This window comes from Choristoneura fumiferana, chromosome 23 (assembly GCF_025370935.1).
Source record: "Choristoneura fumiferana chromosome 23, NRCan_CFum_1, whole genome shotgun sequence".
NCBI lineage: Eukaryota > Metazoa > Arthropoda > Insecta > Lepidoptera > Tortricidae > Choristoneura > Choristoneura fumiferana.
The window spans coordinates 2,921,302-2,944,997 of NC_133494.1; the positions used below are offsets into that span (position 1 = coordinate 2,921,302).

Sequence of the window (23,696 nt, forward strand, 5' to 3'; positions counted from 1 at the left end):
AAGAGACGAATAATCACAGCACGTTACTAAAACAATTGGTTTTTAAATTAGCCATCGATTTTAAATCCGCGTTTAATTCATAATCTTTGGTTAAAATCTGAAAAATAATACAAACAATTTAGATTCAGTTCAGATTTAAATATGAACCGTACCAGATTATTACCCCAGTATTAGCCCTTTTAAACATGATTTTAATTTTTTTTAAAGTATCCTATATATACATATATTTAGTTAGTACCCACTAACTACAATTTTTAAGTAGTAAAGTTGTATAGAGTCATCTGAGTGTACAATAAATAAATAAATAATAAAAAGAACATTTTTTTTTGTTAAAAACATTTTTTAGGCCTGACACTAGTCACTGATGGCTTCTACATCTCAAAGACTTTGCATTGTTAAGCATACATTTAACGCTGTCATATACTGAGACAATATGGTCGAAACAATAATTAGGTAAACGTACGAGTGTTCGTCACTGTCCCAGTAGTTGTAATCTGAAATTTTATGTCATTAGCAATAGAGATGACAGCGGGGTGTCGGCTATTGGGCATTAGCGTGTCGAACACTGGGACAATTACCTTAATAGTCGTGATTGAGTCCCGAGATTTATTAGTTATGACTGAGAATTGCGAAACCGTGAAACGCACTCATATTAAATGAAATAAACCCGAATAACTCACTTCTTCAATCGAGTTTAAATCGACATGTTTCGGGCTAATTTGTAGCCTCTGGGAGTTATCCCTAGGTTATTTAATTTAATATAAACCGTCACGTCCAATATTTAAACCTGAACCGCCTAAACTTTTACCCAAGCACCATCTTGTTCCACCTACCGTAACAGTCTTAACTAATTTGCATTGCTAGTGACTGTGCAAAGTAATTATCGTGAAAGCTTTGCAGTCGTGTAGTTTGTGCATAAATACTGCAGCTGGATGTACCATCAGGCAAATAAGTTGTCTATCAAATTTTAAACGAGTTCCTATCAAATGAATATGTCGCTAAAGTCGAACTTTCAAGTTGGCAGACACGTCTATTTTCATTATTGTTTTGTGACATGCAAACGATTATCAACTTTAGGGTGGTAGACCAGATATTTGGCTGATGGTACACAATACAAGAACTTTGAACAATACAATACAGTACGATAACTCTTTATTGAACACAAATACATAGTGGCATAAAACACAGGTAAGTATATAGACTTTCCAAGGTAAGCAATAGGGCTTATTGTTTCAGAGCGTCTTTCAGGCAACCTTTACAGTAGATAGATATAAGAAATTTGAACTTTACATACGTGTGTGTATTTATTTTAATTAATTTTAAGTTAATTTAAAATATTCGGACTTTTTCTCTTTTCATTGTAGTAGTCTACTCTTCTTTCTGATGCCCTGTCAATCGTTCTAAGGTTAACAGAGATCTATTTGAGGGATAAGTTCCTTTTGTACAATCTATATCTTCTTCTTTCTCTTTTTTTTTGTTTTATCTGTTAACTGTCTGTTGCTTTCTGTATCGCTTACTACTTCTGGTAATAAAGAGTCATTGTATTGTATTGTATAATGAAGATTTATACAATACAATGATTCGAACGTTTTGAACGCCCAGTTTGTAGTTTTAGTATTTTTGATTTAACTGTTTCGATCAATTCACAAGTCTTTTTTTTCGATTTATGACACAGAATGGCCGTAACTTTGAGAGTATAGGTAGAATTTCGTTTAAATATCTATATACTATGTCAAAGATATTCCATTACACTGTGCATACTATGTTAAATGTACATGTTTCATCTGCAGTATTTATTGCACAATTCATAATATAATTATAACTATATCACTCGTTAAAACTCTAGAATATCTTAATGTCCAAGTCATATCACGAAGCTATGTACTACATTGTTTATAATTCTAACCATCCTGTCTTGTTTTTAGAATAACATATCATATCGTTGATTACGAAAATATAGCGAAATGGTATTTGCTTGCAATTGACTAGAAATTAATTTAATTGACAAATTAAATTTTAATGAGGTAGTATGAAAAAACAAATGTTGAAACTCGTGGCATACCTAGCCATATACCATGAACATTGTATTCACTTTTTATTATATTTTGTTTCATGTACGACTAAAAACATAATGTGATAGACTAATTGACAAAAATTATTCTTTAAGCAAAAGTAATTAGGGAAACAATGTTGACATGTTATAATACTGAAAAATGCCTAAATAAAAGACGCGTAAGAGAAGGTTGGATTTAGGCCATGTTTCACCAGTCGTTGACAAATTTTATGTGACAGATCAATATGATGCGTCTCTGTTTATTCGGATGAAACGTACAGAGACGGCATCACATTCATTTCTCACATAAAACTTATTAATGAGTGGTGAAACGAGTCCTTAATTAAATACAGTCGGCAGGTAACAATTTAAGAAAACCTACGCGTTTTTCTAAACTAGGTGGGTAAAAAATACCTTGTTTATAGTACTGTCCACGAGTAATCATAAAACGGGAACGGAAGCCACTGAACAATGAGCCTTGCGGCGATGCGGATAGAGTCCAGAGTCGCGGGGCCAGCGCGGCCGGTCGCGCTCCTATGGAATACGCACCGATTGAAGCACTTTACTGGCCTGGAAATGAATTATACAATAAGTTAGGTAAGTATAATAATGTAATTCATTGCGGTCCTTTAATAAATGAACTGAAAAAATTACTTTTCTCACCCGCGACCTCGCAAAAGAGGTCCTTGAAAGGTCGCGGGGGAGCAAAGTAATCGTTTCAGTTCGTTGATATGGGCTTCCGCAAAGTAACGCCTTTTTTAATAGTTGTTTATGCAACAGTCGTATAAGACAGGTCAAAAAAGGTGAGTGGCGTGAGTTACAATGTGAGCGTAGCGAGGGGTTTTATTTAGGGGTTGCAACTAAGTTAGCCTACATGTCACGACACAGTTCACGAGCAAGTGTGACGGATAAAGTGTTAGAGCGGGTATCGTTAGCGGGAATCTATTAGAGGCTATATAGCGCCTGTATTAATACTGGCTCTGAAATGTAATCATATTACATAGTTCGTATAATGAATGGTTGACACAGCAACCAGCTGTTTGTTATTCTTGTTGTGCGAACTGACGTACACACGTCGTATGCTTGGATTTTTACTGTTTTACCTTTAATATACATATTATTTCTGCTACCGTTCTACATAATTTCATTTGGTTATGGCCCAGGACGTCCAGAACGTATAGTAGTCCAGAAATAACGCGAAGAGTTATTAAAGTGTAAATAAAAGTGGTTTGAAGTTGCAAAAAATTTTCTCCGTCACAATATGTCAGACGAAAACAGCTGTTCGATCGGCATAAGCGGAATAAGAAAATTGAAAGGTTCGTCGAATTACCCGAACTGGAAATTCTTGGTGAGGAATTACTTAGAAAATAAAAACTGGTGGGAAGTAATTTCAAAGGATGTGGTAGACGATGACGTGGACAGGAAAGCGCGAACAACGATTTGTTTGTTGTTGGAACCTGAGTGCTTTACTCACGTCTACAATGCCAAATCTGCCAAACAAGTCTGGAGTAATCTACAGAAAGTTTACGAAGACAAGGGTTGGGGAAGACGAATCTGCATTCAACGAGAGCTGTTCAGTAGCAGGTTAGAGAACTTTGACTGCATTGAAAGCTATATCTCGAGAGTTACGTTCCTTGCACAGCAATTGTCGGATATCGATTCACCAATACAGGATGACTGGATCATATCGATTTTGCTCGGTGGACTGACCCTGAGTACGGCCCCCTCATCATGGCTGTAGATAATAGCGGTACAGAGATCACGTTGGAGCAAATAAAAACGAAATTACTGCAAGAAGGAAGTAGACAGAGCAACTTGAACACAAACCATGAACAAGCCCTAGCTACAAGAAGAGCACAGAACGTTGCTAGATCACGCCCCAAAACCGTTGATCGTAAGCAGAAGTTTGTTTTAAAGTGCTATAAGTGTCACAAGCAAGGACACAAGGCGTCCGAATGCGAAGAGCGGAAGAAAACCGCGAATGTCTGCCTGAATGCTAAGGAGGCGATTAACAAAGACAAGTGGTATCTTGACAGTGGATGCTCAAATCACATGACTCATGATAAGAGCAGGTTGTTGTCTTACAAACCCGAGAACGGCAACATGAAAATTTCAGTAGCGAATGGTGAAAAGCTACGCGTACAAGGACGAGGGAACGCTGAGCCTCGAGTCGGCGAAGAAAAATTATTTTTGAATAATGTTTTACATGTTCCCGATTTATCCATGAACTTAATATCGGTTAGCGATTTGACCAAGAAGAATTATTGTGTTAATTTTGACAAAGGAGGTTGCACGATTCAAAAACAGAATCGGTCTATTGCAAGATGTCATGAAGTTGACGGAATTTACGAGTTGGAAGAAAACAAAAACAACGTCGTCAATTTGACATTGTCAAAACAAAACGAAAATATTTCAAACATTTGGCATAAACGACTAGCGCATTTAAGTGAAAATTACATGAATAAATTGAAAAACCTTGTTACGGGATTGGAATTTCGAAGCTGTGATTTGACAGAACCATGTATTGCGTGTATCGAAGGAAAGACATGCAAGAGTCCCTTTAAAAACAAAGGTACGAGAGCGAGCGAGATTTTGGAGCTCGTTCATACTGATATTTGTGGACCGATGGAAGAACCATCGTTCGGAGGTTCGAGGTATGTCCTACTATTTATTGATGATTTTACTCGGAAAACGCATGTTTATTTTTTGAAAAATAAAAGTCAAACCTTCGATAAGTTCCGTGAATATAAGGCGGAAGTTGAGAAGCAGACGAGTAGGTCAATAAAGTGCCTTAGATCTGATAATGGAACAGAGTACTGTAATGGTAAATTTAATAATTTTTTGAAGTCAGCAGGTATTAAACACCAGACGACTGTACCTTACACACCTGAACAAAATTCGGTCTCGGAGAGAGCGAACCGCACGATTATCGAGAAGGCGAGGACATTGTTATCGGAAGCAAAATTGAGTAAAAAATATTGGGCAGAGGCTGTAAATACAGTTGTTTATTTGAAAAACAGAAGTCCCACAAAAGCTTTGAGCGATGCTGTACCGGAGAAGCTATGGACTGGAAAAGATGTAGATGTAAGTCATCTGAAAATCTTTGGTTGTTTGGCTTTTAGTTTGAAACCAAAACAAAAGCGACGCAAACTAGACATGAAAACTGAGACTATGGTATTCATTGGATATCCAGAAAATCAAAAAGGCTATCGTTTAATGAATCCAAGGACTGGGAAGGTTTGTACAGCGAGAGATGTCAAATTTTTGGAAAATGTTTTTCTTCAAGATGTTAAAGTTGACAGTTCTGTGGTACGCTTAAGCCTTGATACAGAGTCAGTTGTACAGTCTAGTGTACGCAACGTAAACAACGATGGAGTCGATACTTCGGAGGTGCATGATGATAGTTCGTCAAATAACACTGACAACCAGGAGGTACTACCAGAGGAGGGTGTACCAAGTGTACCCGAGCAGAGAGTACCTGAAGAGGAAGTTGCTGAAGAGGAAGCGGCGTTACCTCAACCCGTAGAAAGGAGGTATCCTCTAAGAGAGCGTAAGCCAGTCGATCGTTATGGCTGTAACGTCATGTGTGCTATGGAAAGCGTGATTAATGACGATCCTTTGACTGTAGAGGAAGCGTTGGCGAGGTCTGATGGTGATCTGTGGCAAAAAGCGATGGATGATGAGCTAAAGTCACTGAATGAGAACCAGACTTGGAAATTGGTCGATCTTCCAGCAGACAAGAAGCCAATTCAGTGCAAATGGGTCTTCAAAGTCAAGAAAGATAGCGATGGCAAGGTAACCAAGTACAAAGCTAGATTGGTAGCCAAAGGTTTTACGCAGGTACGTGGCATAGACTATGGTGAAACTTATTCTCCTGTAGTTAGAAGCTCTACATTGCGAATGTTATTTTCATTAGCGGTTGAATACAATTGGTTTATTGATCAATGGGATATAACTACTGCATTCTTATACGGTAAAATTAAAGAGGACATTTATATGCGTCAACCCAAAGGAGCAGTAACCAGTGGTCAAGAAACCAAAGTATGTAAGCTACAGCGATCATTGTACGGGTTGAAACAAGCATCGAATGCTTGGTTCAACGAGTTGGACAAAGAGATGCTAGCGTTAGGTTTTATACAATCTAAACAAGAACCGTGTTTGTACCAGAAGCATCTCAAACTTAATAAGAGGCTAGTGGTAGTTATTTATGTTGATGATATTTTCATATTTGGAAATTGCGAACGAGAAAAGCAGAAATTAAAATCAGGTTTGCTTGAAAAGTTCAAGGTGAAAGACCTAGGCGCGGCTAGACATGTTCTAGGAATGAGACTGAGGCGGGATAAAGATGTGATTTATCTTGATCAGGAGCAGTTCATTTTAAATGTCATAAATGACTTTAACATGACAGATGCTAAGCCGGTTAACACTCCGATGGAAGTGGGAATCAAGCTTGAAAAGTCAGCTGATTCACACTGCAATCTACCATATCAAAATTTGATAGGATGTCTAAATTATTTAGCCTGTAATACGCGACCGGACATAGCGCATGCAGTGAGTGCACTTTCGCAATTTAACTCGTGCTATGATGAAACGCACTTTAAATGCGCAAAGCGAGTCCTTAGGTATTTGAAGGGTACGTCTAATCTTTGCCTTACTTTTAGGAAGTCGGGGGACTTAGACTTACGAGGCTATGTAGACGCAGATTGGGGCGGAGCACTAGATAGGAAATCTTTCACTGGGTTAATTTTCAAATTGGGGAAGAATGTCGTTACCTGGGAGAGTAGGAAACAAGCAACCGTATCCTTATCATCCACAGAGGCAGAATACGTAGGACTAAGTCAAGCTGCAAAGGAAGCGCTTTACTTACGTACTTTACTAAACAGTCTCCTAACGACTGTGGATAGTAACAAGACAGTCGTCATTTACAACGACAACCAGTCTGCGCATAAAATTGCAACTAACAAAATGATGCATAACAGAACAAAGCATATTGACATAAAGTATCATTTTATACGGGAATGTGTTCTGAGTAATAAAGTTGAGATCAGGTACATGTCAACCGATAAAATGATAGCGGACATCTTAACTAAATCCGTGCATGGCCCGAAACTAAAAATTTTCTTAGGAGAATTAACTTTGAAAAATTATTCCAATAAGGGGGCGGATGAATAGTTAGAGTAGATGTTGTATTGTTTTATGTTTAGAATGTTTTGTGTATTGAATTAATTTTTCTTATTTTGTTATGCCGATGTTCATTTGTTAGGTTAGTTAAGTTTGGTATATATTTTGTTTGCTACGGACTTAAGGAGTAGCAGTACAGGCAGGTGAAAAAGTGTTTAATTTAATTTAATTTAAATTGTGTAAAGTACGATAGTCGTACTGTGGGTATACGTTTGTGGGTATACGTTGCCTGTTTGTATGTAAGAACCAGTAAGAACATGTAATAGATTAAGGGGGCGTATTAGAGGCTATATAGCGCCTGTATTAATACTGGCTCTGAAATGTAATCATATTACATAGTTCGTATAATGAATGGTTGACACAGCAACCAGCTTATTTATATATTTAGTTTGTTATTCTTGTTGTGCGAACTGACGTACACACGTCGTATGCTTGGATTTTTACTATTTTACCTTTAATATACATATTATTTCTGCTACCGTTCTACATAATTTCATTTGAATCGTTACCTCGTACTCCTGCTGGGAGGCCATGACGCCGGTGACGGCGAGCAGCTGGTACTGCCTTGCGCGCAGGGCGGGTGCGCCGCGCCGCAGCAGCCGCAGCGCCGCCGCGCACGCGCACGCCGCGCCCATCACCACCTGCCGCACCTGACGACAACGCCGTTGCGCGTGATATACATTTTTCACTTCTCACGCCGCCAGAGCCCAATTGCATAACAAATTACAAGGCAATTTGCAATGTTATTGGGCCCAGAACGCCACAACTCCGAAAAAATTACGAGTGCCACAATTCTATATAAATATCACTTTTTTGTATGAAAAAGTTAACAAGTCCCATAATTCCAGCAAAAATTAACAGTTTTTGAGATAATTTCAATTTATTCAATTTCATTTTTTCATCATTAATTCAATTACACTTTATGAATAATTTATTTAAAAATTAGCACTGAAACAACTTTTTTTTATTTCTTAGAAGAAGGGTCAATCTTGACGAGTCTTTTTATTGAAAAACGTTGTAAAAAATAGTGTGACCTATGAAACCGAAAGAATGTAAAAGACCCATAGTCCTTGCTTTATAATTGTTACATTTTTGCTGTGACTTATTTTTCAAAAATGTTGAATTTGCCATATCCTGTATATTACTATAAAAATATAGATATATACAGATAATGCTTAGCGAAGACAAAAATTAATTGGGTAAAAATTTGATTTATTGCGATTTTTTGAAACATCTACTTGTCTGCGCCTCTTTCTAATACGCTTTTCTCTAGGTATGTAGCAAGTAGGTATGGCGCTCGGCGCTACTTGCGTGTGACATCACATGCAAGTAAGTCATTCTCTGTCTAACCTTGAATTTCAAATCTTTATAATTATAACTCTGTTACATGTAAACGTAGATTAAAAATAGGGAATAATTACTGTAATTTTTTGCAGAGTGCAGCACTAGCACAAACCGGAAACAGTTTTTTGAGTATCTTAAATGTCTGTAGAAGGCCATAATATCATATTATTTCAATAAAATTTTTGAAAATATAGCTCTTTCGTTACTATTGATGTACTTGTAAATATCATGTTATTTTGTACTAATAAATATGTGATGATTTCTATAGGTACTAATACTGTTTGGTCATGACCCGTCATGGCGGCAAATGTAAAGAAAACTGACGTTGTCATGGTGGTTTGCGCTAGTGTCGCCCCCTGCGCAGAGTTTTGTCTGCCCTATTGTTTTCTGTTCGATAGATAACATGCATGCATTGTCAAACTTAAATCTATAAAATAGTCAAATACCATATTAAAGGCTGACCAGGAATATAAAAAACCTGACGCGAGGGCAGCACTTCTACGTTTTATATTGCAACATACTTTACACTTACTATAAGATACCTACCAGTCATATTGACAACGGTGTCGGTAATGTTACTTCAAGGAATATTTTGTAATGCCTCAGACTTTTTCAATGACAAATACTTTTATACATTGTGAATTATTTTCCTTCCAAGGCTATGGATAATCTTCGGCATTTTAACGCACAAAAACACAAAAAACACTTTAAAATACCACGCGCAAACAACGTTAAACTTTGACAGCAATAGACAGATGACATTTGAATTTAGTGTTACCAGTGCAAGAAATTAGTTCTATTGGTTTTCCGAAATATGGCGAGGTTTTTTATAATTCTGGTCAGCCTTTACTGTCTAACTTACTTGCGCGGGCGAGTGCGAAGGGTCCAACACTAATAACGTCGCTTTGCCGTCTTTGTGTTTCTCGTACCCTATTATCGTTCTCGAGTGACCTGAACAATAATACTTCAATTAGGATGGTTAGATCATTTTCCAAAAATCGTTATTTATCTGTTGCGTAACTACTATTCGCGTTTTTTCCCAAATCGTTACTACTTTGAAAAAAAAACTCGTATCTAAAATCAATATGTCAACAAAATTGAACTTTGTTCATAAGGTCAATGGTGCTCTTTGCGGGAGGCCTATGTCCAACAGTGGACTGCTATAGGACAGCTATCTCTCCAGGCAGGTGTTATCCCTGTGGACCGAAGTCCGCAGAAAGAGCGTCGAAAGTTGTCTATATGCGTTCGAGTTGTGAAACTTGGATAGCGTCATGTAGGGCAGGACTCGGTTGGGGTGTCTATATGTGCTCACTAGATGGCACTAGGAGTCGCTACACAATTTTATTTGTCTATAACAATGTTTATAGAATGGCTTAGGAATCAAATTGGTTGACTGTACCCTCTCCTGGGCCATCCAGTCTGCCAGTACCTTGATGCTGCAGATAGAGCGGCGCCTTGAAGCCGCCGGGGTCCTCTGTGAAGTACCGGAGCACCCAGTCGAAAAGCGCGGGGTGCCCGCCGTCCGCGCTCGTCGGCTTGTGGAAGTCGATCAGCTGGCATCTGACGCATCGAAATTGTAATATATGAGTATTGGTAGATTGAGGGTAGTTATTATTAAGTACTAGCTTTTTCCCGCGGCTTTGCTCGCGCAGAATTAGTATATAGTTAAAAACTTTTTGATCCCACAGGAACCATACATTATTTCGGGATTAAAAGTAGGCTATATGTATTAATCCGGGGTATGTATTACCTGAATGCCAAATTTCATGTAAATCCGTTCAGTAGTTTTTGCGTGAAAGAGTAACAAACATATCCATCCATACAAACTTTTGCGTTTATAACAATTAGTAAGATATTTCTAGACCAGTTTAGGCCAGTTCAGCAAGGTGGTACAGATTACTGGTGTGTTTCGCTCACCTCGACGCCTAACAACCTTCCAAACAGCATATTGGCGAAGTTTATATACCATATTGGCTAAGTATGATCGACGAAACAAAAGGTTGAATTTCTTTCATAAATAATAGAAGATTTTACCCCTTGTTCCCCGTACATAACCAACTTCCATTACCAGCACTGGGAGAGGACAAATAATTCCTACTCCAAAACCGGGTATTGTACTATGAATTATTTTTCCTCGTACAAAACCAACGTCATGGGCCGGTAATGTACGAGGAAAAATAATTCATAGTACAATACCCGGTTTTGGAGTAGGATCCTTTAACGCCTTGTACATAACTATACATTTTTACTGAAGCTTATTTTCACAATCGCGGTTTTTCCCAAGTTTAATCGACCCAGAAACATAGGTAGGTTTAGTTTGCATCGGCCCGAAGGGCTAAAACTACACAAAAGCGAAATTGTTTCTGTGTCCATTAATATTGGGAAAAAAACGCGATTGTGAAAATAAGCTTGAGTAATGGAATTACTCAAAACTGGATATTGTACTATGAATTATTTTTCCTCTTACATTACCGGCCATGACGTTGGTTTTGTTCAAGGAAAAAAAATCCTACTACAAAACCCGGAGTTATTTGTCCTCTCCCAGTGCTGGTAATAAGTTGGTTATGTACGGAACAAGGGGATTTTACAACCACTGCATACTAGATTAGCCAAGGCGAGGTTTAAAATGAGTTTTATGAAAGTAAAAATATCTTTCACCAATTGTAGGCTGCAACAAGCAAATCACTTCAAAAAAGTATAGAAGAGAGTCTACTAACCGTATCCTGAGCGACGACAGGACTGTGACCACCTCGCAGGCGCCGATCCACTTGCGTGTGTTGTGGAGTTTGCAGCCCAACTGCTCGGAGCCCTGTTACAAAATTAAGATTTTTTGTTAAAAATGTAATTGTGCTTTATTCTTACCGACAAAGTTAAGCGAATTAGCTCATTGAAGTGGCAATGGGCAGGCCGTATAGCACCGCATGGAGACCGAAGATCGGCAAGCGCAGCGTAGGACGTCCACCAACGAGATGGACGGATGAGCTGGTTAAAGCCGCGGGGTCAAGGCGGATGCAGGCCACTTTCAACCGAAGCAACTGGAGATCTATGGGGGAGGCCTATGTCCAATAGTGGACGTCCTACGGCTGATATGATGATGATGGAAAGCTTGTTTTATGAAATCGTGCCTAGTGGTATGGTTTATATCAATCCAATTTATGAAGTGTAAACAAAGACGCCATTTATTCGACCAAAGACATTTAGTGATGTGAAAACCTAGAAACTAGTGCAAAATAATTAATCTGTTCAGTAAATCGTAGTAGTAAATAAAAATCGCTTATTAAATCGAGCATTAATGACTTTGCGGCGCCACCTAGAGAAACAACTCTTTTGTTTTGAAAACAAAGTTTACATTTAAATCATATTTAATACCTTAAAATCGTACCTACCATAAAAATATCGAGAATGCCACAGTGATGCGCAGTCTCGTTTTGTTCGGAAAAAAGTGAGGACAAAGGTTTCCGAAAGACGAAACTGTCCCAAAACGCAGACATTCATTGACCCGTAAGCATATTTGCCATAATTCATTTCAGGTATTGCAAAATATTCACAAAATTATTGTAATCATAAATAAACCCGCGTAGCTCACCCAAAAACAATGAGATTTGACATTTCGGAGACCTCACGCTACACTAGCGCCCCTAGCGGCAAATTCATACGCGATAGCCCTCATTGGTTAGGTTAGGTTACAAGTTTGTCGTATTATTAGTATGACGTTACCTGTGTGTCAAAACCCATTTGCCAAGCTCTCTCCACCAATAGTTGCAAGCGGGGGATGGATGGCGCGCATTCCTCCTGCTCTGTCACGCAGCTAAGTAGCGCACTGTATTGGGGATGCTTGACGAGTGAGGAGAGGACCATTTGCATGTTCCTGGGGAAAGAGAGTTCCTGGGTATGCCATGACGGGGACGTATCTGAATATCGAAAATTCACTCTTAGATCTAAAGTTAAAAAGTCGACGGTCAAAATATCGAAAGTTGTTAGGTTAGGTTCGATATTTCAATTTTCGATTTCCAAATACGTGCCCGCTAGAACATTGTGTAAACAATAGAAATCTGTACACATTTTTTTAAGTTTGATAATTGATCTTTAATTTGTTCTAATGATATATAAAAAAAAGATACAATACAATACAATAACTCTTTATTGCACACCAACACTGACTGAGACACTGAGATACTGTGTAATTCTTAGTGAATTCTTTTCACGAGCTAATGTCGCCCCCTGCGCAGAGCTGTGCGTAATATGCCCTATTCAGTCTACCGATTTTTCAATAGTTTTTGAGAAATCTTTACTATTCAACTTCCTACTGCACCGGGCTCGTGAGTGTCTGTGCGGGCAACAACCGCAATCGCCTCTTGGCCGTCGAACGGGGAACCTGTACCACGACGACTTTTGTGTAGTGTTTTTCAGTTTAAGAAGATAAGTAATTAAATTATTAGTGATAGGAGACTTATTATATTCGTTTTAATAGCTATAGCTAATGCGTTATCGCTAATGGACGCAATGTTTTGGTTGTAAAGCAAGAACGAGAAAGGGCGTCGAGGAGTTGGAACGTGCGAGTCATTCAGATAGGGCAGGTTACTCAAAGTGGGGTACGCGAACCCCTAGGGGTTCGCTATTCGACGGTAGGGGTTCGCGACAAGGCTTACGTGACTCCAAAAACCACCAGGCTGCAAGACTAGGAAGATGATTAAGTTTGGGGGGGGGGGTTTGGTTCGCCTATCATCTAGAAACTTTAACAGGGTACGTGAGCCATAAGTTTGAGAAACCCTAAGATAGGCATTAAAGGACCATTCATAATTACTTAAAGACAATTTTTGTCCATATTTGATACCTATACCTACCACCACGTAAGTGTGCGTAACGTTTCACGCTGTCTCTATGTTAGAAGCGCATGTTACTTTATCAAATCTTATGTAAAATGGCTCGAGTGCGTAATGGTGATTTTCCACCGCGAGGCGAGACGAGAATTGAAATTTGTATGCATTCTCGCGCCCCGCCGCGTGCCGCCGCGGGCGCTGCCATACAAATTTCAATTCTCGTCTCGCCTCGCCGGTGGAAAACCACCTTATGTACCTCGTAAGGTTTTATACCTGTAGCCGCATCCCCAGCCGCGGTCGCCGTAAGTGCTTGCGTAATGGTCCCCCGCACTGCACAGGTATGTCTTGACTATGCTAGGGTTCTGTGCGTTTAGCTGCGCTATCCGCTCCAGGATCCCTGCCGGGAATAAGATATAATATCGTCAACATACAAGTCACCGAGAGGATTTTTGCCAACATACATAAAGTTGAGGCAACTGAATGATGTCCACGTTGGAATCTTTTGTAACTGATTTTTCTGTCAGTTTTATATAATGTCAACAGGATATTTGCAGCAAGAAGGTTCTCTTCCAACCTTTCATCCAGTCCACTTCAGTTGTGTTAGCATGAACATAGATCCTGTAGGTGTTAATATACTGCTCAAAGGAAAATAAGGGCCACGTCAATTTTATGGGTGAAACGAAAATACTAATAAATATAATTATTTATAACATGCCTTGTCTAAAAATGGTTTAATTAATAGAACATAACACAGTTAAGTACTTAACTTTTCATTCAATTAAATGTATTCAATTAAAAACGAAAACATATTGTTGATTTTACCAGTAAAATTCAAGTGGCCCTTATATTCTTTTGACTCACAAACTCAAACTCACAACATTTATTGACAACAAAAACACACTACATCACAACAAAAACACAGTAAAAACATAAAAAAGGAGAAGAGAGAAAAATTAGAGACATTGTGCTGTATTGTGATGCCAAAAGGACTCGGCTCAGCATGTGCCGTAGCCCTGTAACCAGAGTAGTATAGATGTCCCCTCACCGCTGGTCCGTGAGCATCCAGTGTCCAGTCCGGAGGCCGAGGCGCGCCGCAGCCCCACGCTGCGCTCGTAGTAGCCGGCCACCGAGAGCGCCCCGCTGTACACGGCGCGTTTCAAGCTGTTGCTGGCCCGGTTCGTGTAGCCTTCCTCGTCTTCCTCCATCCCGTATTGGGCCTGGACAAGTTGGCAGTGTTGAATGTTGGATAAGGTGGTTATGGCTTGGGTTTATGCAAGGGTGGGATTGATGGAAAAGTAATGAAACTAGATTCAGACATATACAGGATGGCTCATTTAGATTGCTCAGTATGGGAAAGTCTGCAACTATAAGACATATGAAGATCTGTTCTTAGGATAGTAACAGAAAAAACTGACATGATACATTAAAAAAAAACTGCAGATCTGTAGATTCGTTTTTTGGAATCTTTTTGTATTTTTTATTTCAATTCCAAATTTATACTTTTACGGTCATCCCTAAATTGAAAATACAAACTGAAATATAGATGCACAGAAAAACCAGAAAAATAAGACCGGCACTGGGAATCGAACCCAGGTCCTCAGTATTCCGTACCGCGTGCTATATCGCTACACCACTGCTGGTCAGACCAACCACTCAATTCCCAGTGCTGGTCTTATTTTTCTGGTTTTTCTGCATCTATATTTTCAGTTTGTATTTTCAATGCAGATCTGCAGGATAAACATTTAAATATCACATCAGCTCTGTATGGATATATGAAGGAATAAATCATCCATATCTGTTTATATTTGGATTTAATAACAGATCTTTTTGCAAACATTAAAACACCTAACCACCTTACCAACATTACGACGCCTAAACAAATCAATATGCAATCCCGCGGGCACTAAGTCCGAGTGCTCGACACCCTGCCCAATATACGACACCTTGCTGTCATCTCTATTGCTAAAGACATAAGATTAAAGATGCCAGCTATTGGGACAGTGACGAGCACTCGTACGTTTACCATGTATGCAATTTTCCGGAATATTAACTATCCTGAGTCTAGGTCATACCCTCTCAGGCTCCCTAACCAAAGGTCACCATGATCATCGGTTTGTCAGTTAAGCACAAAATAAGTAAAGTACGGAAGCCTCACTGCCGTACAAAAGTGACGTTTAGGCATAAGAATCGTGCCTCTGTTCATCGCATAACTCGTATTCACTCGCACGCGGCACGTGTAGTGAATAGCACTCTAGGGGGCCCAGACATCTACTAGGTGAGCCGCGTCTGGTTAAAGAAAGGTAACACAAGTATGTTGCAGGGATACATAATTACTTACCAGTTCGTAATCAATCTCTTGTTAGTCAGTAATTAATGTAATCTAACCATTCCACGTGTCGTTTGCCCGGCATGTGCATAAGAGAAATCTATGAATAAAAGAGAAGAAAAGTTAAGAAATGAAGAAATACATTTAAAATATTCTTGTAATGCTATAAATTCTGTCAGATTCATCATCATCATCATCATCAAAGCCCATATTCGACCCACTCCTGGGCACAGGCCTCCTCTCAGAATGAGAGGCCTTGGGCCGTAGTTCCCACGCGGGCCCAGTGTGGACTGGGAACTTCACACACACCATTGAATTGCTTCGCAGGTATGTGCAAATTTTCTCAAGATGTTTTCCTTCAACCTTCATGGTAAATTTCAAATATAAATCCGCACATGAATTTCGAAACTCAGTGGTGCGAGCAGGGGTTTGAACCCACGATCTTGTGCTTGAGAGGCCATAGGTCAAACCACTCCGCCACCACGGCTTCCGTCCGATTAAAAAGGCTTTTATAATATAACCAGTTAGTTACCCGTAACATCTGAAACTCGTGCTCCTCGCGGTTCCTCTGCGCCTCGCGCTCCGCCGCGCTCAGCGAGGCAGCCCCGCAGTCCTCGCCCCGCTCGAAGTGCTCCTCAATGTGTTGGATCTGTCAACAGTCGGTAACAATGTCTTAAGAGGTTAGAGCACAAAATATCAAAATTATAAAAAAACCAACACAACAACATTTTTGTATTTCCTTTTTGTACAATAAAGAGTATAAAAAAGCCAACAAATAAAAACTGTTGGAAAAGAATTATGTAAATTTCTTTGATTTACGATTCGATTCGCTACGCTCACATCGTAACTCACGCATTTCACCTTTTTTGACCCCTATTATACAACTGTTGAATGAAATACTATAATTCAGTTATCATAATCACAGATATGGTTAACGCGCGGTGTGGCCTACTTGAGCTGCACATCACTGTGGATAATTTTGATTAGACATAACACACGCAAATATTACAATTTTATAGAAATTGTATAAAATAAAATACAATACATGTTGTCACAATAAAACATTTCGACGGTTGAAAGGAGAAATTAACTAAGCAACATTTTTTGTGAAATTTTTTAGACATAGCTCAAATGACAGAGAAAAATTCACTGATTCCAAACATGTATATAACTCAATATCTTACAAAAATGTTGCTTAGTCAATTTCTCCTTTCAACCATCAATTTCTTTCTATCTTAATTTGTCCCACAGTATTAAGCAGTCACCAGTTCATGTTGTGACAACGGCAGCGGTTGGCAGCACACTGGGCAGTTGCTGACAGGACTCTCTTCCATCATCACTACATCATCACATGATGCATTGTCCACCTGGTCCTGTAATGCCAAACATACTCTATTATTACTTGACATGTTAACCCTTTCGAACCCAGACGAGTAGGTATGAAAAGAGTTATGACAATGGACTTTATATACAATCCATGTCAAATTCAAATGTAAGAGTTACAACCATGGACCTTATGTCAAAATTCAAATGTAATTAACCTGCATGATTGTATAAGCCAAGATCGTAAGGGTTAAAGTAGTCCATATGGCCTTGTGTTTTGTTCTATATTAATATTGGATAGAACAAAACATAAACTCTAATGGCTATATGAAAAGAGTCACATGTTTCGATAAAACAATTTGGGAAGGATAGTTTGTGGACTGAGGAACAAAATAGACTAGTTTCTATCTGGGAAAATTATATATTTTCCAAAGGATAGTGATAATTGTATGTAATTTAGCAAAAACATTCCAAACCTCAACAATTTTTATTTTATTTTGGAACTACTTTCAATAATATTAAAAGCAACATTAAAGAATAACATGATAAGGCTTTGGAATGTTTTTGCTAAACTACGTCCAATTGAATTTCATGCAAATGCAAATGAGCAAATGGTGCTGTGTTGATACCAACAACAGTGATGGCCGTTTGTTCTGAGCTTCATTTTTTTACTATTCTAACTAAAAACTTTTCCTTTAAATAGGTATTTTAATAGCATCAGACATAAGTTTGACTGCCAGTCACTACAATATACTGCCATAAAAGTAAAGAATTTATTATTATCATCATCATATCAACCCTAGCAATAGGATTGTTAGTAAATAATAGCAAGCAATTGGCACATGGTGAACTTTTGAATTAAAACCACTACCAAACTTACCGACTTCTGTGGGCTTAAAATATCCCTGTGTTCCACATTCACATGCACTTCTACTTCCGAGCCATTTGTGAATTCTCTCTCACAAATCGGACACTGATACGTCGAACTGTGAGGACCGGGAGACAATGCCATTGCACTGTACGCTAACGTGGGATTATCCAAGTTCAGCGTTGGATTATCCAACGTCGGATTGTCCAATGTCAAAGTAGGATTGCCCAGCGTTAAGGTCGGATTCACGTTGTTGCTGTTAGCGTTTCCCAACACAGAAGGCGAGGTCAGGTCGAAATGTGCCCGATTTATATGCTCTTCTAACTTTCGAGGGCATGTTGACGTAAAATCACAAAGTAGACACTGCAAATTAATAATACACTGTTTATAGATTTGGTACCTTAGTGACAAGACAATTGACACACGAGAATTTTTTATATTCGGTTAAAAACAAATTATTTCGATTTTTGGCGGCCTCACGGTATTTCGGAGAAGAAATCGCTCGATCTGTCACTGTCAAAACAAAAGTTTGACAAGAGAGCTGCGGTCCGACTTGTTGTAATGTCCCTGGTGTATAAAATACCACCAAATTAAAATATATATTTCAAAATTAAAATAACTAATAAATTTCCATCTTCTATTATCATGTTTATTCAATCTTAAAATAAAAAAGCAGTCAGCCCATAGAAACTTTAACGCAGAAATTGAAAATGGATTACCTACTTTCATTCGGACCGCACGACTCACGTCATGAATGTGTTCGCGCCTAAAAAGTTCCGCGCCTTTTCAAATAAATACATATTTAGACAGTAGTTGCCTAGCGAAGTTTATAACTTTCATGGAAAAAATAAATTACCTGAACTGTTGGGCTGGGGGTAGGTGCCGACTTTTTAGGTGTATTTGGTTTCAGTTTTAAAGCTAATTGCGATCTTAGCGGCGATCCTTGACCAGCACTTGCCATTGTTAACTGAAATTCAGACAAATTATGTTTTAAATGGTTTTGAAAACCAGTACAACAAAATGGGAGCAATGATAAATATTATGATGCGAACATTAACCTAATAAATCTTCATTATCAAGCGTAGTAACAGACAATAGATCTTCATTTCGAACTTTGTCAGTTAGTTACCTTGTTTTTATTCGGCGATCCTTCATAACTTCTGGAGTTGTGACTCGGACTCGAATCTGAAGAGTAAGTAATAGCGTAGTAAAAAAGTTTTTATTACTTCTAGTAAAACAAGTAAGAATTCCCTAGCTGCCAGTGGCGTGGAGTGAATATTTTTACAAGCTTTTATTTAGTTTCACCTGTCCCGTTGTCTGTCTGTATGTCTGTAGTTAAATCTTGCAAGTTAAAATCGATCAACTTCCAGTAGTCGAATTGACTTGAAATTTGGCATACTTACTGGTATGTAAATTGCGTGACAATACAATAATCTGGTAGTGACATCCTGGTCGTCCGGTCAGGATTGTCTCCGCAGGATGGAACTCTTCAACGGTTAATGGCACCAACTTGAAATTTGGTATGCAAAATAATGTAGTTTAGGTGACAAATGACAATGCAAGTACAGTCCGAAAAAAAACTTGTATTCAAAATGTTTTTTTTTTTACCAAGTAACCCGGAGAGTGTAAGAAGCGTGAGTTAGGTACTTAACGTCTTTGGATTTAACTCTTCGGAGTTAGTGTACACATGCAATAGAACACACCTGAACGACGACACGACACGGTGTTACGACACCACGCCACTGCTCACTACATAGCAACTACAGGATATTCTGTGACTATAGCACAGAATAAGTACCTAATATTACAATACTATTACTTAGTAACTTAGCTTTTACGCAGTCGTTACTCGTAAGAAGTATAGGTAGTGTCATTTATCTACCGATAATTTTATAAGTAAATTGCAGCCCTTACTTAAAAATACTAGGTAGGTACTACAGTTTATTAACTTACGTTTCTTATCGTGCCCGTTGACCATCTCCCTCTCTCTCGAACCTTCACGGCTCAATTTCTTCGGAATCACCCCGTTACTGATGTTAATATTCTTGAGCCCATTCGTCAAGTTAATATTCTTCGGTGACCTCTCTTCCGAATACTCTTTATCTTGGTAGCCGTTCTGGTAGGTTTTAGAAATGGCTCCATTGTGGAGGGAGGCGGAGGATTCGGGGCTGTGCCAGCCGTTCATCGAGCCGGGAGTATTGTAGCTGCAACTGTCTGTCGTTGTCATTTTGGAGTCCTCATCGTACCTGGAAATATTAGGCATTTGCTGTCATGACACCTTGTGCCCTGTGCCTGTGTAAAGCTGTGACAGTTCAAAGTATCGATGAAAGACCTACATTTGGCGTGGCCAAGAAAACTTTGCGAGGCCTATGATGGCACATTCACATTGTCATGTTAAGGACCGCGTGGCTTTGGGCAGTAGCCCACGGCGCCTACGCCTTGTGCCGCCTTTGTCAATTTTCAATTAAGTGTCCCGCTACACCTACGCACTGATAAAAACTTGGCGATCCGATCTTTTCCATTAAATCCTAAAAATCAGTTTCTGTCACTTCGCCTATGAAATATTGGTATTTATAAATGCGATCAGCTTCCATTTCAGCGTGCCTAGGTAATGCAGATATTGTGTTCTCTGTGAATAAGCTACTGCTTTGGCAACAGTCCAAGTGAGCCAGTCAGTCTCAGACAAAAGGAGTTAGAAGGTCATATCAGTACGTCAAGTCGGGTACCTATCTGACGTGGTATGGTGGAAGTATATATAGTAGTAAAGTACAGGGGAAAAGTATGGAACAGATGTACCTACCTAGTGAGAGGGATTCTCTAATTTTTCACGAAAAATATTTGTCCCAGATGATTGAATTACCAACTGTTTCATATGGACGAACACACTTCAGGATTGTTATAAAATCTAACCTTCTACAGCTAGTCCTGAGGTGATTATATTCGGAATATTTTAAAGTTTCAAAAAAATCGTTTGCCAATGGTTGTACTTTAGTACCTTGGTGCATGGGCCGCCCCTTAGCGTGGAACGTCACCTGTGTAGACACATTGGCTCCGTCCCACGTTAACGGTTCTGCACGGAAACCAGGGTCCGCCGCAGAGCAGGCCCAAACTATTAAATGTCGCAAATACGCTTTTCTTTCAAACAACTACATGTTTGCGGCACTTGCAATAGAAACTTTGGGCCCATGGTCGTCCGACACAAAAAAGTTTGTAAAAGAAGTGTCGGACAAGCTCTTCGGCGTCTCAGGCGACCATAGGGCTGGTACCTTCTTTGCCCAGCGCCTAAGTTTGGCGGTGCAGAGGGGCAATGCGGCCTCCGTCCTGGGGACGAATGCCCTAAGTGGGCGATCTCCAGGGTATATTTTATTTGTAATTTTTAGTTTTGTAAAATTTTGGTTTATTTAGTTATTTTGATTTGTAATGTAATAAACATTAATTATATTATTTGCCAATATGAATCAGTTTGGAGATGAACAATTTGGGAAAATATTTTCGGCGTAACGACAGGATCCCAGGGCTTACCCAGGACTCTGATCATCAATGAACGCCATGAGCTCTCGTTCCGGCGTTAGATAATGCAGATGCGCTCTCTGAACGTGGCCCGCCAACTGCGGCTGAGGCACGCAGCAGTCGCAGAAGGGGCAGGAGGGGCGCCCGGCCACGTGGGCCTCCATGGTGTGGGAGCGCATGCCTTCATCCGTGAGACCCTCGGCTCCGCAGAGCTCGCAGGTGTAGGGGAAGGGGCTGGTCGACATGGCGCTCCTGGAACAAATGGGACAATGGTCATTGTAGGAATCAAAGTCAAAGTACATGTATTATCCGGGCCGGGAAAGAGTGTGACCCGGAAATAGCCCCTATGTCCAGCAATTGACATAGGCTGATGCTAACCATAACAACACTTCACTGATCAACATGTGAACGATGTTAACACTTATCATACCTAAACCCAGATTTTTTTTCAGGGGATTTCAAGGTATGGGCCCGCTAGAAATATTATATAAATTTCTGTTGTTGCAATGTTTTTTTGTATTTTCGATAAAAGAGCCGTTTTTACGGGAGACAACTTACAAGTATCGTCTTTTGACCGAGTAGTACTCGAACCGGAGTCCATCCTTTCATACAAAAATGAACAAAAAACAACGGAAAACGTAACAATGAACAACTTAACTACAATAAAAATATAACAACAATGTCGACAGTAAAAAAAATAACAGAACAAGATACATGTATAGGCGAGCTCAAAGATATCTTCACACTTCGCTGTCACTTTAAGTTTGAACTTTTTGTATAAAATTGTCAGAAGGCATATAGTGATGAAGGAAGGTATATGTTGTGTTAGAGAGAAAACTTAAGAAAGATCGCACAACTACAATTTTCTACAGATTGGCATGGTGAAACTATAAGAGTTCCTTGTAGGACAGAACCCTAAGAACAAATTTCTCTTGGCAGCTTTCGTGCAAAAGTTTTTTGCAAACTTAATTACGAGTAGCCTGCAGCAACATAATTTTTTAATAATGCATACGTGGTGTAAATTTTCCTTCAATTTTTAAAGTGCAACCAGACTGCAACAAAGGTTTTTAATTCAGTCTACACGGAATGACCTGAACAATAGATTTAAGCTATATTTAAATGGGTGTTCGCGTAGGTATGTAAGAGTAAGATATATACCTCAATTTTTTTTAATTATTTACCAGATGAAATTAAAAGTGTTGTCTGGAGAAATGGTCCGACATTTTTTATTATTGTTTATTAAATTAATTAATAGGTACGTATTTTACATTTTTTCCGATCTGGAAAAACAGGGTCTCCAGTAATCATGGACTGAGTCTACCTCCCAAAACTTTGTTAAAATCGGAGCGATAAACTCAGGGTCCAAAGGTAGATAGAAACGCCCGTAAACATTTATTAATTTATTTAGTTCGTTTCTGTTGTTACTGAGCTGTAATAAACTATCGGTATACCTATGCAGCAGGAAAAGGACATAGAGTACCTAGTGGTACTGCTCGAAATCATCTAAATACTCTTTTGTTATTAGAGAGCGGTTTGAAGTAGCGATTACAAGTTTAACATGGATAAGACTAGTACATGTAAGTAGGTATCTATTTTAAAATAATTAGAATTATGTTTTAGCTGTATATAACTCCTAAATATTTTTCTTTACTTACAGTTGGTTGCAAGAATAACATTTATTGAATTTTATTATCTATAAGATTGCATTGCGGTAAGTAAATATAAATAAGTAATAAGATAACTGTCAGACCAATAAACAACATGATATCTAATCAATAAATCTAGATATCTACCTAACCAGTCGCACTAGTTATATCCATATTAAACTTGTAATCGCTACTTCAAAATCCGCTTCTACCTTATTACCGTGACAGAAGGGTCGTGTGTATCACTTTGAGCACCGTAACCGCTCTTCCACTTCTGCTGCTGGGTGTACTAACCTAAACCCTATTTACGTATTTTTATTATGTCAGGGTGCCAGCAGCCGGTGTATGTGTCGGCGGCCGATCGTAAAATATGCCAGATCACGAAATTCCTAGGCATATCGTGAAATGGCGCCATTTCATGATATGACTAAAAGTTGGCCAGGCATATCACGATGTGCCTGCGAAACAATACGGCAGATCGATTAGAGAAACGCATTCGTCGATATTCCTAGCTCTATACCGGGCACATCGTGATATTCCGAAAAGAAGAAAAATTTAGGTACGACGAGCGAAGCGAAGAGTGGTTAGTATGAATTGTGACCACAACGCAGGGACAAGCGAGCGA

General features: G+C 39.1%; 1 protein-coding gene across 1 annotated transcript; it reads right to left on the reverse strand.

The window, feature by feature from the left end:
* Positions 1 to 7,537: 7,537 nt before the first annotated feature.
* Positions 7,538 to 21,670, reverse strand: LOC141441188 (zinc finger-containing ubiquitin peptidase 1-like). Its single transcript, XM_074105864.1, has 15 exons — positions 21,438 to 21,670; positions 19,869 to 20,161; positions 19,045 to 19,100; positions 18,772 to 18,882; positions 17,928 to 18,278; positions 16,990 to 17,097; positions 16,257 to 16,373; positions 14,444 to 14,615; positions 13,672 to 13,795; positions 12,296 to 12,446; positions 11,296 to 11,387; positions 10,008 to 10,138; positions 9,441 to 9,529; positions 7,744 to 7,884; positions 7,538 to 7,549 (listed from the first exon to the last, which is right to left on the reverse strand). The coding sequence occupies exons 1-15, from the start codon at positions 21,668 to 21,670 to the stop codon at positions 7,538 to 7,540; spliced, it is 2,181 nt and encodes a 726-aa protein (XP_073961965.1).
* Positions 21,671 to 23,696: the final 2,026 nt, after the last annotated feature.